This window comes from Perca flavescens, chromosome 23 (genome assembly GCF_004354835.1).
Source record: "Perca flavescens isolate YP-PL-M2 chromosome 23, PFLA_1.0, whole genome shotgun sequence".
Lineage (NCBI taxonomy): Eukaryota > Metazoa > Chordata > Actinopteri > Perciformes > Percidae > Perca > Perca flavescens.
The window spans coordinates 2,754,400-2,767,139 of NC_041353.1; the positions used below are offsets into that span (position 1 = coordinate 2,754,400).

A 12,740-nucleotide genomic window follows, 5' to 3' on the forward strand; every position below is an offset into this window, starting at 1 on the left:
TAATAAAAAAGCAAAGGGTGGCTACTTTGAAGAATCTAAAATATAAGACATGTTTTCAGTTATTTCACACTTTTTTGTTAAGGACATAATTCCATATGTGTTCATTCATAGTTTTGATGCCTTCAGTGAGAATCTACAATGTAAATAGTCATGAAAATAAAAAGGAAACGTATTGAATGAGAAGGTGTGTCCAAACTTTTGACCTGTACTGTATGTCCCTTTATACTACTCGCTACGGTAAAAATTCACTCGTAATGTAGGTCAATGGTGGGTGAATTGGGTTGATAAACACGCTAAAAATCGATTATGCGTCTTGATAACACGCCAAAATGGCACATATACGAATTGGCGTGTTGTACATACACCACTTCATGAGATCAGTCTGGTACTCTGTGGGATCGAGCCTTTCATTCTCCATGAAAGAACTCCTCTTAACCCGGTGAGTAAACCAGAGAGTCCTGGCATCCCGTTACACTCGAGCTCATCCGTGCTTCTCTGGTCGCACACTCAGAATCCTGGCGCGCCAGCGAGATCTACGTCATTTTAATGTCACATTGGCGCGCGACAGGTCGGGTGCGGCAACTGTAAAGAGGCCTTAATTGTGTTCTCAACTGTCAACGTAGAAAGAAGAAAGGAAAAAAAACCCACACGTGTCAGATTTTTTTTGGTAATGTGTATTTCAATAAATAAACACAGTCAAATGTACATAATTTTGTAAACTAAGCAACAGAAGTCTGATGACAACATGCACATTAACTGTCTGTGTAACAAAAGCCATTAACTCTCCTGTTGCCCTCGGGTTCAAATATGACCTGTTTTCAAAGTTTCTACGTCAAAAATATGTAGCTGGGTGAACCCTGACCAACTTCTGGCAAATTTGAGATTTGCTCTGCAAGTCAGTCTGGCAAAGAGCCCATTCAAGTCCATTTCCAATTTCTCCTAATCGAGGCACCAATCCCAACGGTTGAGGCGGGCTCTCTCCCACGTCTGGGGTCAACCAGGCTACATAAATAGGAGTTTCTTTCAACCCAATTGCCCAAAAATAACTTGATGGTTGCATACACAAAACAGGCTACGATTATCTATCAACACAGGTTTCTCTGATCTTAACTATGAGTCAAAATAATTCAGAATTTCTTGGGTTTCTTTAATCGAAAATTAGGTATAATTAAATTTTAATGAGGTTTATTGACTATGAATTCCATTAATACGTGTTAAACTAGAGGTCATTATTTGGAATGAAGTTGGCTAAGAAGATGTAACAGAACTGGGGGATAATTTATACTTTGTGCTTTAAGAACAGGCTAAAGAGACCGAGGACAGACAGCTAAAACACAAAAATCCACTTTTTTAATGGACATTTTTGTCCCTTTTTTTTTTTTTTTCAATGTTTTTGGCACTTTTTTGTTGTTGCTGTTTTACACTTTTTTTTTCTCTACCATGTATGAACACCACTAACACGAACTTATTACTAGTTTTACACTTATTTTTCGAATCCATGGTCAATAAACCTCATTTATAGGAAATTATACCTAATCCTGGAGATAAAAAAAAAAAAAATTATTAACTATTAAGACAAATATTAAAGGAAGGATAATCACAGACTGGTATATGTTCAATTGGGATACAGTTTCAAAACGTTTAAAAAAAACAAACACCCCAAATTCAGTGAAAGTAGAGATCCGATATCATCCATCTGTGTTATTTTTGGGTAATTAAAAATTAGGTCGTTAAAAAGCAGTGGCGGTTCTAGAGGGGTGGGCAAGAGTGGCCAGTGCCCCCTCCCCCCCTCTGGCCCCCCCCTAACTGTGGCACATATTATCACATCTTTAACCCCAAAAAGGGGATATTCTTTATGTGCAGTGATATATGAAATGTAGATTAACACTGATTGCATATTCTTGTGTTTATCGTTATATGTTTATCAGTAGTCTTTTGTAGAATCAAACCTACCTTGATTAATATACAGTGAGGAAAATAAGTATTTGAACACCTTGCCATTTTGCGAGTTCTTCCACTTAGAAATCATGGAGGGGTCTGAAATTGTCATCGTAGGTGCATGTCCACTGTGAGAGACATAATCTAAAAACAAAAAAATCCAGAAATCACAATGAGAAAGTCAATGTTAATATTTGGTACAGTAGCCTCTGTTTGCAAGTACAGAGGTCAAACGTTTCTCACGTTTTTCACCAGGTTTGCACACACTGCAGGAGGGATTTTGGCCCACTCCTCCACACAGATCTTCTCTAGATCAGTCAGGTTTCTGAGTTTGAGCTCCCTCCAAAGATTCTCTATTGGGTTTAGGTCTGGAGACTGGCTAGGCCACGCCAGAACCTTGATGTGCTTCTTACAGAGCCACTCCTTGGTTATCCTGGCTGTGTGCTTCGGCTCATTGTCATGTTAGAAGACCCAGCCTCTACCCATCTTCAATGCTCTAACTGAGGGAAGGAGGTTGTTCCCCAAAATCTCGCAATACATGGCCCCGGTCATCCTCTCCTTAATACAGTGCAGTCGCCCTGTCCCATGTGCAGAAAACTCCCCCCAAAGCATGATGCTACCACCCCCATGCTTCACAGTAGGGATGGTGTTCTTGGGATGGTACTCATCATTCTTCTTCCTCCAAACACAGTTAGTGGAATTATGACCAAAAAGTTCTATTTTGGTCTCATCTGACCACATGACTTTCTCCCATGACTCCTCTGGATCACCAAATGGTCATTGGCAAACTTAAGACGGGCCTGGACATGTGCTGGTTTAAACAGGGGAACCTTCCGTGCCATGCATGATTTCAAACCATGACGTCTTAGTGTATTACCAACGGTAACCTTGGAAACGGTGGTCCCAGCTCTTTTCAGGTCATTGACCAGCTCCTCCCGTGTAGTTCTGGGCTGATTTCTCACCTTTCTTAGGATCATTGAGACCCCACGAGGTGAGATCTTGCATGGAGCCCCAGTCCAAGGGAGATGTCATGTTTAGCTTCTTCCATTTTCTAATGATTGCTCCAACAGTGGACCTTTTTTCACCAAGCTGCTTGGCAATTTCCCCGTAGCCCTTTCCAGCCTTGTGGAGGTCTACAATTTTGTCTCTAGTGTCTTTGGACAGCTCTTTGGTCTTGGCCATGTTAGTAGTTGGATTCTTACTGATCGTATGGGGTGGACAGGTGTCTTTATGCAGCTAACAACTTCAAACAGGTGCATCTAATTTAGGATAATAAATGGAGTGGAGGTGGACATTTTAAAGGCAGACTAACAGGTCTTTGAGGGTCAGAATTCTAGCTGATAGACAGGTGTTCAAATACTTATTTGCAGCTGTATCATACAAATAAATAGTTAAAAAATCAGACATTGTGATTTCTGGATTTTTGTTTTTAGATTATGTCTCTCACAGTGGACATGCACCTACGATGACAATTTCAGACCTCTCCATGATTTCCAAGTGGGAGAACTTGCAAAATAGCAGGGTGTTCAAATACTTATTTTCCTCACTGTATTTGGTTCCCCTGAAATCCCATGTGACTCCCCAAGCCTGGCCCCTCCAATAGAAATGGCCTAGAACCACCACTGTTAAAAATAAACTCATATTTTTGATAGAAATTTAGTTAATGGGTCAAATTTGACCCCCGAAGACAACACAAGGGTTGAAAAAAACATTTTCTAAGAAGACAAGCGTTTTACAGTCGTTTTTTTTTTTTTTTTTTTGCGTCATATCAAGCGCTCCCCGGTGAAAGCCGCCTTTAGCCATCAATCAGCGTGGATACATTCAGCTGGACTAACTAGAAAACTACATGGCCGATAACACTGGAGAGAGAAAAGTGCCCCGTGGGAGATTACACACAGAAAACAACACAACAGTTTGATCGAGGATGGCTTCCAATCAATCGCTGATAATAGAGCTCAACAGTGAGGTTCTGGGAGTCAAAAAAACTGAATAAATCCCACCCACACATATAAACATGCAACTGCAAGACCCTCCACTGACCACGAGCTGTGTCGATGTGAAACCAAAAGTTCCTGGCCCCTCGCAGATTTTTGATTCGCCCCGAATATTAATTTAAGTGCACAAAACCCTGAAAAATCAACATTGGGAAAAAACATGTTTTTTTTACTACACTTAGGTACTACACTACCCACAATCCTAAGCGCCAAGCGATTGTTGGAACTCGCTGTTACCTTGGAAGAGCTTCTACACAGTCAGGTACTGTACCTTTGGCCTGTTTTGCCATTTTCAAAATGTTCTTTTGCGCATATCTCCACCAGACTCCATGTAAATAATCAGGATTTTTAGCGTGTATAGAGCCAGCATATCTCCACCAGACTCCATGTAAATAATCAGGATTTTTAGCGTGTATAGAGCCAGCATATCTCCACCAGACTCAATGTAAATAATCAGGACTTTTAGCGTGTATAGAGCCAGCATATCTCCACCAGACTCCATGTAAATAATCAGGACTTTTAGTGTGTATAGAGCCAGCATATCTCCACCAGACTCCATGTAAATAATCAGGACTTTTAGCGTGTATAGAGCCAGCATATCTCCACATGTAAATGGGTGAATTAAGGGTTTATTTCAACCAAACCAGAGTGGTGATTGTTGGAACAGTGGAAAGATGAACCAAGACGGCTTTTGATAGTTTTATTTAGTTTCTGTCGACTTTGAATGAAGTGTGTTTTACGATGATAAAAGTAGTGATTATTTACATGGAGTCTGGTGGAGTTAGGTGATGGTGATTTCGGGGCTGTTTCATGTTAAACTAAAAGGATCTTACTCTTTAACTAAAAGGTCTATCTCTGTAGGGATCCATCACATAATGTTGTCAGACACTTTGTTACCTATTTTTTATATTAATTTAAAACTCGTTCTATCAGCGTTTAATGAGAGAGATACTAAACCCCTCTGGAACCAGAGCTGGCCGGTCACCGTTGAGCTCTATTACTTAACAACAACAACAACTGTTCCCGTGATCAGTTTCTCCGTTAAATCACAAAATCATGAGATGCCAAAATCTGCAACAAAATCAGAGACCGTTTCAAATATCAAAATCTTGAATATTTTGTCCTCAACGTTGGATTCTAATTCAGACGGGAGGGTCTGACTACTTCAGGAAGTCCTGTATGAACTAAAGGAATGTGTGGTGGTTCAAACATTTAAAACATGAAATGAGTTTACAATCATTTTATTAACGAGATATTCATCTACAAATACTGACCAGATCAGCATCTTTAAGACTTATTATCAGGAACTGAATTGAGTTAGTGTGTGTCTGCGTGTGTCTGTGTGTGTGTCTGCGTGTGTGTGTGTGTGTGTGTGTGTGTGTGTGTGTGTGTGTGTGTGTGTGTGTGTGTGTGTGTGTGTGTGTGAGTAGGTCTGCGTGTGTGTGTGTGTGTGTGTGTGTCTGTGTGTGTGTGTGTGTGTGTGTGTCTGTGTGTCTGCGTGTGTCTGTGTGAGTGTGTGTGTGAGTGAGTGAGTGTGTAGGTCTGCGTGTGTCTGTGTATGTGTGTGTCTGCGTGTGTCTGCGTGTGTGTGTGTGTCTGCGTGTGTGTGTGTGTCTGCGTGTGTCTGTGTGAGTGTGTAGGTCTGCGTGTGTCTGTGTGTGTGTGTGTGTGTGTCTGTGTGTGTGTGTCTGTCTGTGTGTGTGTGTGTCTGCGTGTGTGTGTATGTGTGTGTGTATGTGTGTCTGTGTGTGTCTGTGTGTGTGTGTGTGTGTGTGTCTGTGTGTGTGTATGTGTGTCTGTGTGTGTGTGTGTGTGTGTGTGTGTGTGTGTGTGTGTGTGTGTGTGTAAATAAGGGAAGGTTTCTTTAGTTTCAGCTCTGATAACGTTGACCGATTTCGGTGTTTCTGCTCTGATGCCTCCGTAGATATAATAAAAATAATAATAATTATAATAATAACAACAACAACTGATCTTTGGAAGCCTTAGCTGGTCGTTAAAAATGTTTCACACGTTTGTTTAAATGAACACAAAGTGAAAGAAGAAACATTTAAAAGTTACACACACAGTCAGGTTTAAGGCTTCAGGAGCACAGAACAACATCAACAAACTGGAAATACACATGGAGCCAATCAGGACACTCCTTTTCCCTTTCCTTTTTAAATCATTTTCGCCAGAGTTTTTCAAGTCACTTCCAGTTTGTGAGTTGAGTTTTTTTTAGTTATTTTTTTTTTTATATTGGTGGTGAAAAGTTGCCTACACTGTTAGAAAAGTCTGTAGAAATAAGGGCTGATATACTGCGTTAATACCATTTTTTGGATTAAAAGAAAAAGTCGGTTTAAAGCAGGGATGCACCGAATCCAGGATTCAGCTTCGGCCAAATATTGGGCTTTATGACGAGAATTCTTTCCCAGCGAATCGAACCTACGCTTGCACTAGACGCGCTACGCTGGTCACCGTAGCGACGGCGCCGTTGATTACAGGAAGGTGTTTACGTAGGTGGAGCGTTCAACGCAGCAGGCTGTGAGGAAGTGGACATGGATCTGGTGAGCAGAAAAAGTTGTTGTTTGGCAGTACTTTCAGTCAAAAGAAGGCCATTCAAGTCCAGCTACATGTTCAATCTGCTCAATGCTGATTGGTCTGGTGGTGGCGAGGACCCTGAACTATACACAACATGGCCGCTGTTACAACATCTGGTCTGAAACATCTGGAAGAATACGAGTTGTTCATGAAGGAATCTCCAGACAGCAGCCGGAATGCAGCAACTTCAGGTACAGCAAAGGAAGGACAGTCCCTGTTTACTTCATTCATGAGTTTACTGGGTTCATGGACTGAGGATGGGAGGAGGAGGCAGCACAATCTCAACCAGGGGGTTCAGGGTTCAGCCGAAATCCCAAAAATCTGGATTGGGTGCATCCCTAGTTTAAAGGTTCAGACGATATACTGTAAATCTACAGAATTAACAGAAATTGAACTGGGTTCCGGATTTCTTTTCCCCTACAGTGTGCAGATGTTTTTATCAACGCAGTGGATTTTAAAAAATTCAAAAAACATCTGAATCAGAAGCGAACACACTTAAATATAGATATAGATAAATATAGATTTGCACTCGGCATAAGAACGCCGCTGTGGCTGTTTGAAGGTGAGTCCACGCTCGGGGCTGAAATTATAAATTAGATGTATTAATAAATAGATATTAATCGTTTTAAGTAAAGTTATCACATTTCAGAGGTCTATTTTCTTAATTATATCTTTTTATTCCATATAATCATTCTAGATGTTAACTAAGTCAGCTCTGTGTTTATCATTTGTCATTTTAGCGAAAGAAAATCATTGATTATTTCTTATTTTAAGTCAAATATAACTTGGAATATTCTGAGGAAAATGTGTTGTAATTTAATGATTAAAAAAGTGAAAATATTTCAAGAATAAAGTCAAAATTTTATTCAGATTTTGTGAATTATTTAAGCGCAATAAATTGACTCATTTTTTAAAAGTTACATTTGTTTTTTTATTTAAATAGTCATAATTGTCACATTCAACATACTTGTTGCTGTGAACTAAAAATGTCACCTTCACTCACTATTCGACAATTCAGTAGTTAAGCAAATGAATTATGCTGCTGAAAATATAAACTAAGTAAAAGTACCAAATAGTTGCTGGTTACAGGTTCTCAGATGTGATTCTTATTGTTATTTCAGCACTTTTGGGACATTTTTCTGGCAGAATAACCTACTTAAAGTCAAAGTTGGGATGAACATTAGTTGTTTTTTCATATTTTTTAAGCTTTCAGAGACCAATTGAGAGAAATATCGGTCAATTAATCGATGAACATGAGTGTTAATTAAGCAACTAGTTGTGATGTAAGTAAGAGATGATTGGACTCAGCTGGTTATAGGACCGAAGCAGTCTACAAAACGCTTTAAATGACTCAGACTCCCAGAATCCCTCTGGCCTCCCGTTGGTGTAGATACAGAGATATATATATATATATATATATATATATATATATATATATATATATATAAAAAACAAAGGAAAAGCCACGGCGAGTGGAACAGAAACCGACCGTGTGGTTAAAAGCAGAAGCTTTAGTCGAGGCGTCTCCGTGAGTAAAGCAGCAGGATATTTACAGGAAAAACACACAATCCTCACTTCCTGGTCAGAGTTCAGCCAATCCCTTTTCACGCTGAGGTCATGTGTCCGCCGAGACGACCTCGGACGCAGCAGGAACTGAAAAGAAGAAGAAGAGGCACTTCCTGAATGGCTGGTTGGTTTGTTTGTCGTTGTGTCCTCTGACTCGTCTCGGATGGGGGGGGGGGGGGTTTAGTTGTTGGTGGCTCAGCGTGGACACTGGGTGGTTGTTGCTGTGGCCCCAGCGTGGACACTGGGTGGTTGTTGCTGTGGCCCCAGCATGGACACCTGGGTGGTTGTTGCTGTGGCCCCAGCGTGGACACCTGGGTGGTTGTTGCTGTGGCCCCAGCGTGGACACTGGGTGGTTGTTGCTGTGGCCCCAGCATGGACACCTGGGTGGTTGTTGCTGTGGCCCCAGCGTGGACACCTGGGTGGTTGTTGCTGTGGCCCCAGCATGGACACCTGGGGGGTTGTTGCTGTGGCCCCAGCGTGGACACTGGGTGGTTGTTGGTGGCTCAGCGTGGACACTGGGTGGTTGTTGCTGTGGCCCCAGCGTGACACTGGGTGGTTGTTGGTGGCTCAGCGTGGACACCTGGGTGGTTGTTGCTGTGGCCCCAGCGTGGACACTGGGTGGTTGTTGCTGTGGCCCCAGCATGGACACCTGGGTGGTTGTTGCTGTGGCCCCAGCGTGGACACCTGGGTGGTTGTTGCTGTGGCCCCAGCGTGGACACTGGGTGGTTGTTGCTGTGGCCCCAGCATGGACACCTGGGTGGTTGTTGCTGTGGCCCCAGCGTGACACCTGGGTGGTTGTTGCTGTGGCCCCAGCATGGACACCTGGGGGGTTGTTGCTGTGGCCCCAGCGTGGACACTGGGTGGTTGTTGGTGGCTCAGCGTGGACACTGGGTGGTTGTTGCTGTGGCCCCAGCGTGGACACTGGGTGGTTGTTGGTGGCTCAGCGTGGACACCTGGGTGGTTGTTGCTGTGGCCCCAGCGTGGACACCTGGGTGGTTGTTGCTGTGGCCCCAGCGTGGACACCTGGGTGGTTGTTGCTGTGGCCCCAGCGTGGACACTGGGTGGTTGTTGCTGTGGCCCCAGCGTGGACACTGGGTGGTTGTTGCTGTGGCCCCAGCATGGACACCTGGGTGGTTGTTGCTGTGGCCCCAGCGTGGACACTGGGTGGTTGTTGCTGTGGCCCCAGCATGGACACCTGGGGGGTTGTTGCTGTGGCCCCAGCGTGGACACCTGGGGGGGTTGTTGCTGTGGCCCCAGCGTGGACACCTGGGGGGTCCCCGCTGTGGTCTCTGTGGCCTGATGCAGGAGGCACTTGGTAGTGATGCTCTGAGGGAGTCAAGCTCTGCTATGTCATCAGGATGGGCTTCTGCCTCACCTCCAGGATGTCTGGAGACCACACACACACACACACACACACACACACACACACACACACACACACACACACACACACACACACACACACACACACACACACACACACACACACACACACACACACAATTATGTATTAAACCATTACTGATGGCTGCATTCCACTTAGGAGAGGTCCTGGTATTGTTCATGCTGACTCACTGAAATATCTTACTGGGACACTTGATGGAACTGAGCCATCGTTAAGGTTATCAATGTCAGCTGTGCTTTTCCTACTATGACAAGTCAACATGTCTGCTGTGAAAAATTTAGAAGAACATTTGGACGGTGCAACAAGTCAGACCTGCTCGGTTCTTTCAGGTGAATGATTGTAAAGATTTACAAAGAATACGTTGAGGACATTTCCTCTCTAACTGGGAGGTTTTGGCACCGATTGATGGGATTGCTGTGGACCAAGTACACACAGAGATACACTGGTAAGAGCCAATGAGATGTAACCACGTATCAGCTCATTTAAATAGCTCACGGTACTGGATTGGGTCAACAGTTAACTTCATTTAATATTGTACGTGGAGTTTTCTTTTGCAGGGTGCAAATGTTCCACCAAAACCAGTTCCTTCCTGAGACTATTAAGCAGAGTCTCCTGGCTGCGTCCGGAGCTTAGCCCCGCCCGAGACCGCCGTGATTGGTTTAGAGGCATGACGCCATGTGTGCGTTGACCTCTGACCTGTGGTGATGCGGTGCAGCGGCAGCGTGACGTAGGTCAGGTGGGAGTAGAGCAGGAAGAAGTCCTCGGTCCGGTTGAGTTTGAGCCAGGAGCCGACCAACGAGCGCTGGGTCCCCGACAGAGAGCGCGAGCGCAGGTTGGAGGTGGTGTGAAGATCTGAAACAGGTTCATCATGTTGTTGTTATTATTTATTATTGATTGTTCGTGTCTAATTAACAGCTGATATGTAGAATTCAAGCCTTTTTGTTTTATCTAGACTTGTGTGTATGTGTGTGTGTGTATATATACATATATAATATATATATATATATATATATATATATATATACACACACACACATATACATATATATATATATATATATATATATATATATATATATATATATATATATATATATATATACATACATACATACATACATACACACACACACACACACACAGAGAGAGAGAAAGAAACAGAGAGAGACAGAAAAAGAGAGACAGAGAGAAAGAGAGAGAGAGAGAAAGAGAGACAGAGAAAGAGAGAGAGACAGACAGTTTTTAAATAAAGATATTATTTAGTAAATATATTTATTAGTCTAGTGTAGTACGTTTCAGCATGTCTACCCTTTGCAATATTGTAACTTGTTTTTGTGTTAAATATGTTAAAAGATCTCTTTATTAACAGTAAACTTCATATTATTGTTTTGTATTTATGGTTTTAATTTCTCATTAAATGACTTTTCTGCATTCATTCTTTCTGTGTAATAAAGTCAAAGTAAATGGTCCAACATGCGTTGTAGTCTGTGCTGTTTGTCTACATTTTGAACCAAACATTTCATGGAACAAAGCTGCAGATCACTTAATGCTTAGTGTCAAACTCGAGGCCCACGGGGCCAAATCTGGCCCCTCGCAGATCTTGATCCGGCCCATATATAAAATTAGGTTCATAATACATTTTGGCTCAACTACTTTTTGTTACTTTTTTATCTGTAGTTTTTATCACTTTTGCCGCTTTTTTTGAGCATTTTTGGCACTTTTGTCACATTTTTTTACGTTTTTTTTTCTAATTCGCTTTTTTCTTTGATTGCTAAGTTACATTTTTTGGGGCTTAATATCGACCAAGCTGTAAGTGGGTTGACTATATGAGACATGCAATAATACAATAAAAGATGTTTGACTTTTTCCGATTAAATAAAGCATGTCAATAAAATGTATATGTACATGCAAACATGTACATGTATTGTACATGCATGTCTGGCCCTTGATGAGATTCTTTTTTTACCCTCAGTGTGGCCCTCTGGGAAGTTGACTTTGGACACCCCTGACTTAATGACTTCAAACCTAAAGTAAAAGTAAAAGTCCCGCCAGTGTTGGAAGAACCAGTGAGACCAGTTTGTGTTTCAGTTCCTACCTTCGTCTTCTTCCTCCCTGAAGAACTCCTCGCTGTCGTTGGCCGAGTGAGACTTCTTCATCTCTGCGTTTCGGTTTCGGGGCACTTTACGTCTCAGAGACGGAGAGAAGAAGGACGGACGGTTCCTCTCTGGAGTCGGAGGTGTGCTGAAGGACGTCACCTGGAGGAAGACTTGGGAGCTTAGGTTGGAGGGTAACGTCGGTATTTCTCAACCTGGAGCCTATTTTTCTCCATTTATTTGTGTCTGAGTGACTGATGGGAACAACAATCTTTGACATTGGTCCGGTATTGAGCGAGAAACAAGCTGCGATGTAACATTAAAACAGTCAGCGTCACCTAAAAGTTCTGTTGTTGCCTGAGAACATTATGGGATGGATCCCTACAGAGATAGACCTTTTAGTTAAAGAGTAAGATCCTTTTAGTTAAACATGAAATGGCCATCACCATCACCAAACTCCACCAGACTCCATGTAAATAATCAGGACTTTTATCATCGTAAAACACACTTCATTCAAAGTAGACAGAAACTAAATAAAACTACCAAAAGCCGTCTTGGTTCATCTTTCCACTGTTCCAACAATCACCACTCTGGTTTGGTTGATATAAACCCTTAATTCACCCATTTACATGTGGAGATATGCTGGATCTATACACGCTAAAAGTCCTGATTATTTACATGGAGTCTGGTGGAGATATGCTGGCTCTATACACGCTAAAAGTCCTGATTATTTACATGGAGTCTGGTGGAGATATGCTGGCTCTATACACGCTAAAAGTCCTGATTATTTACATGGAGTCTGGTGGAGTTTGGTGATGGTGATTTCGGGGTTGTTTCATGTTAAACTAAAAGGATCTTACTCTTTAACTAAAAGGTCTATCTCTGTAGGGATCCATCCCATAATGTTGTCAGACACTTAGAACAATAATCAAAACAGAACTTTTAGTGGACGCTAACTGATGCTGAACTATTGTCCTACAGGGTTACGCCAAAATTACCCGTTAAGTAGGTTTTTAAATGCAGTGCTTTTCCTTTATAATACATTCATATTCTTTTATCAATAACAAGATGAAATCCCCGCCAGCAGATTTCTGCGTTCTGGTAAATATGAAGCTTTAGTTTTCTGTGCGAGAATATAAATAAATCAACGTGTAATTTCATCGTGAG

At 42.2% G+C, this 12,740-nt stretch overlaps 1 protein-coding gene across 6 annotated transcripts in view; it reads right to left on the bottom strand.

The window, feature by feature from the left end:
• Positions 1-9,376: 9,376 nt before the first annotated feature.
• kiaa0930 overlaps positions 9,377-12,740 on the bottom strand; it is a 44,490-nt gene continuing 41,126 nt past the window's right edge. For all 6 annotated transcript variants that reach the window (XM_028571142.1, XM_028571140.1, XM_028571141.1 and 3 more), the window contains 3 exons: positions 11,576-11,735; positions 10,177-10,332; positions 9,377-9,461 (listed from right to left, as the gene is read on the bottom strand). In XM_028571142.1, coding sequence (XP_028426943.1) covers positions 9,421-9,461; positions 10,177-10,332; positions 11,576-11,735 — 357 coding nt within the window. In that variant the 3' untranslated portion in view covers positions 9,377-9,420. The remainder of the gene's footprint in view (positions 9,462-10,176; positions 10,333-11,575; positions 11,736-12,740) is intronic.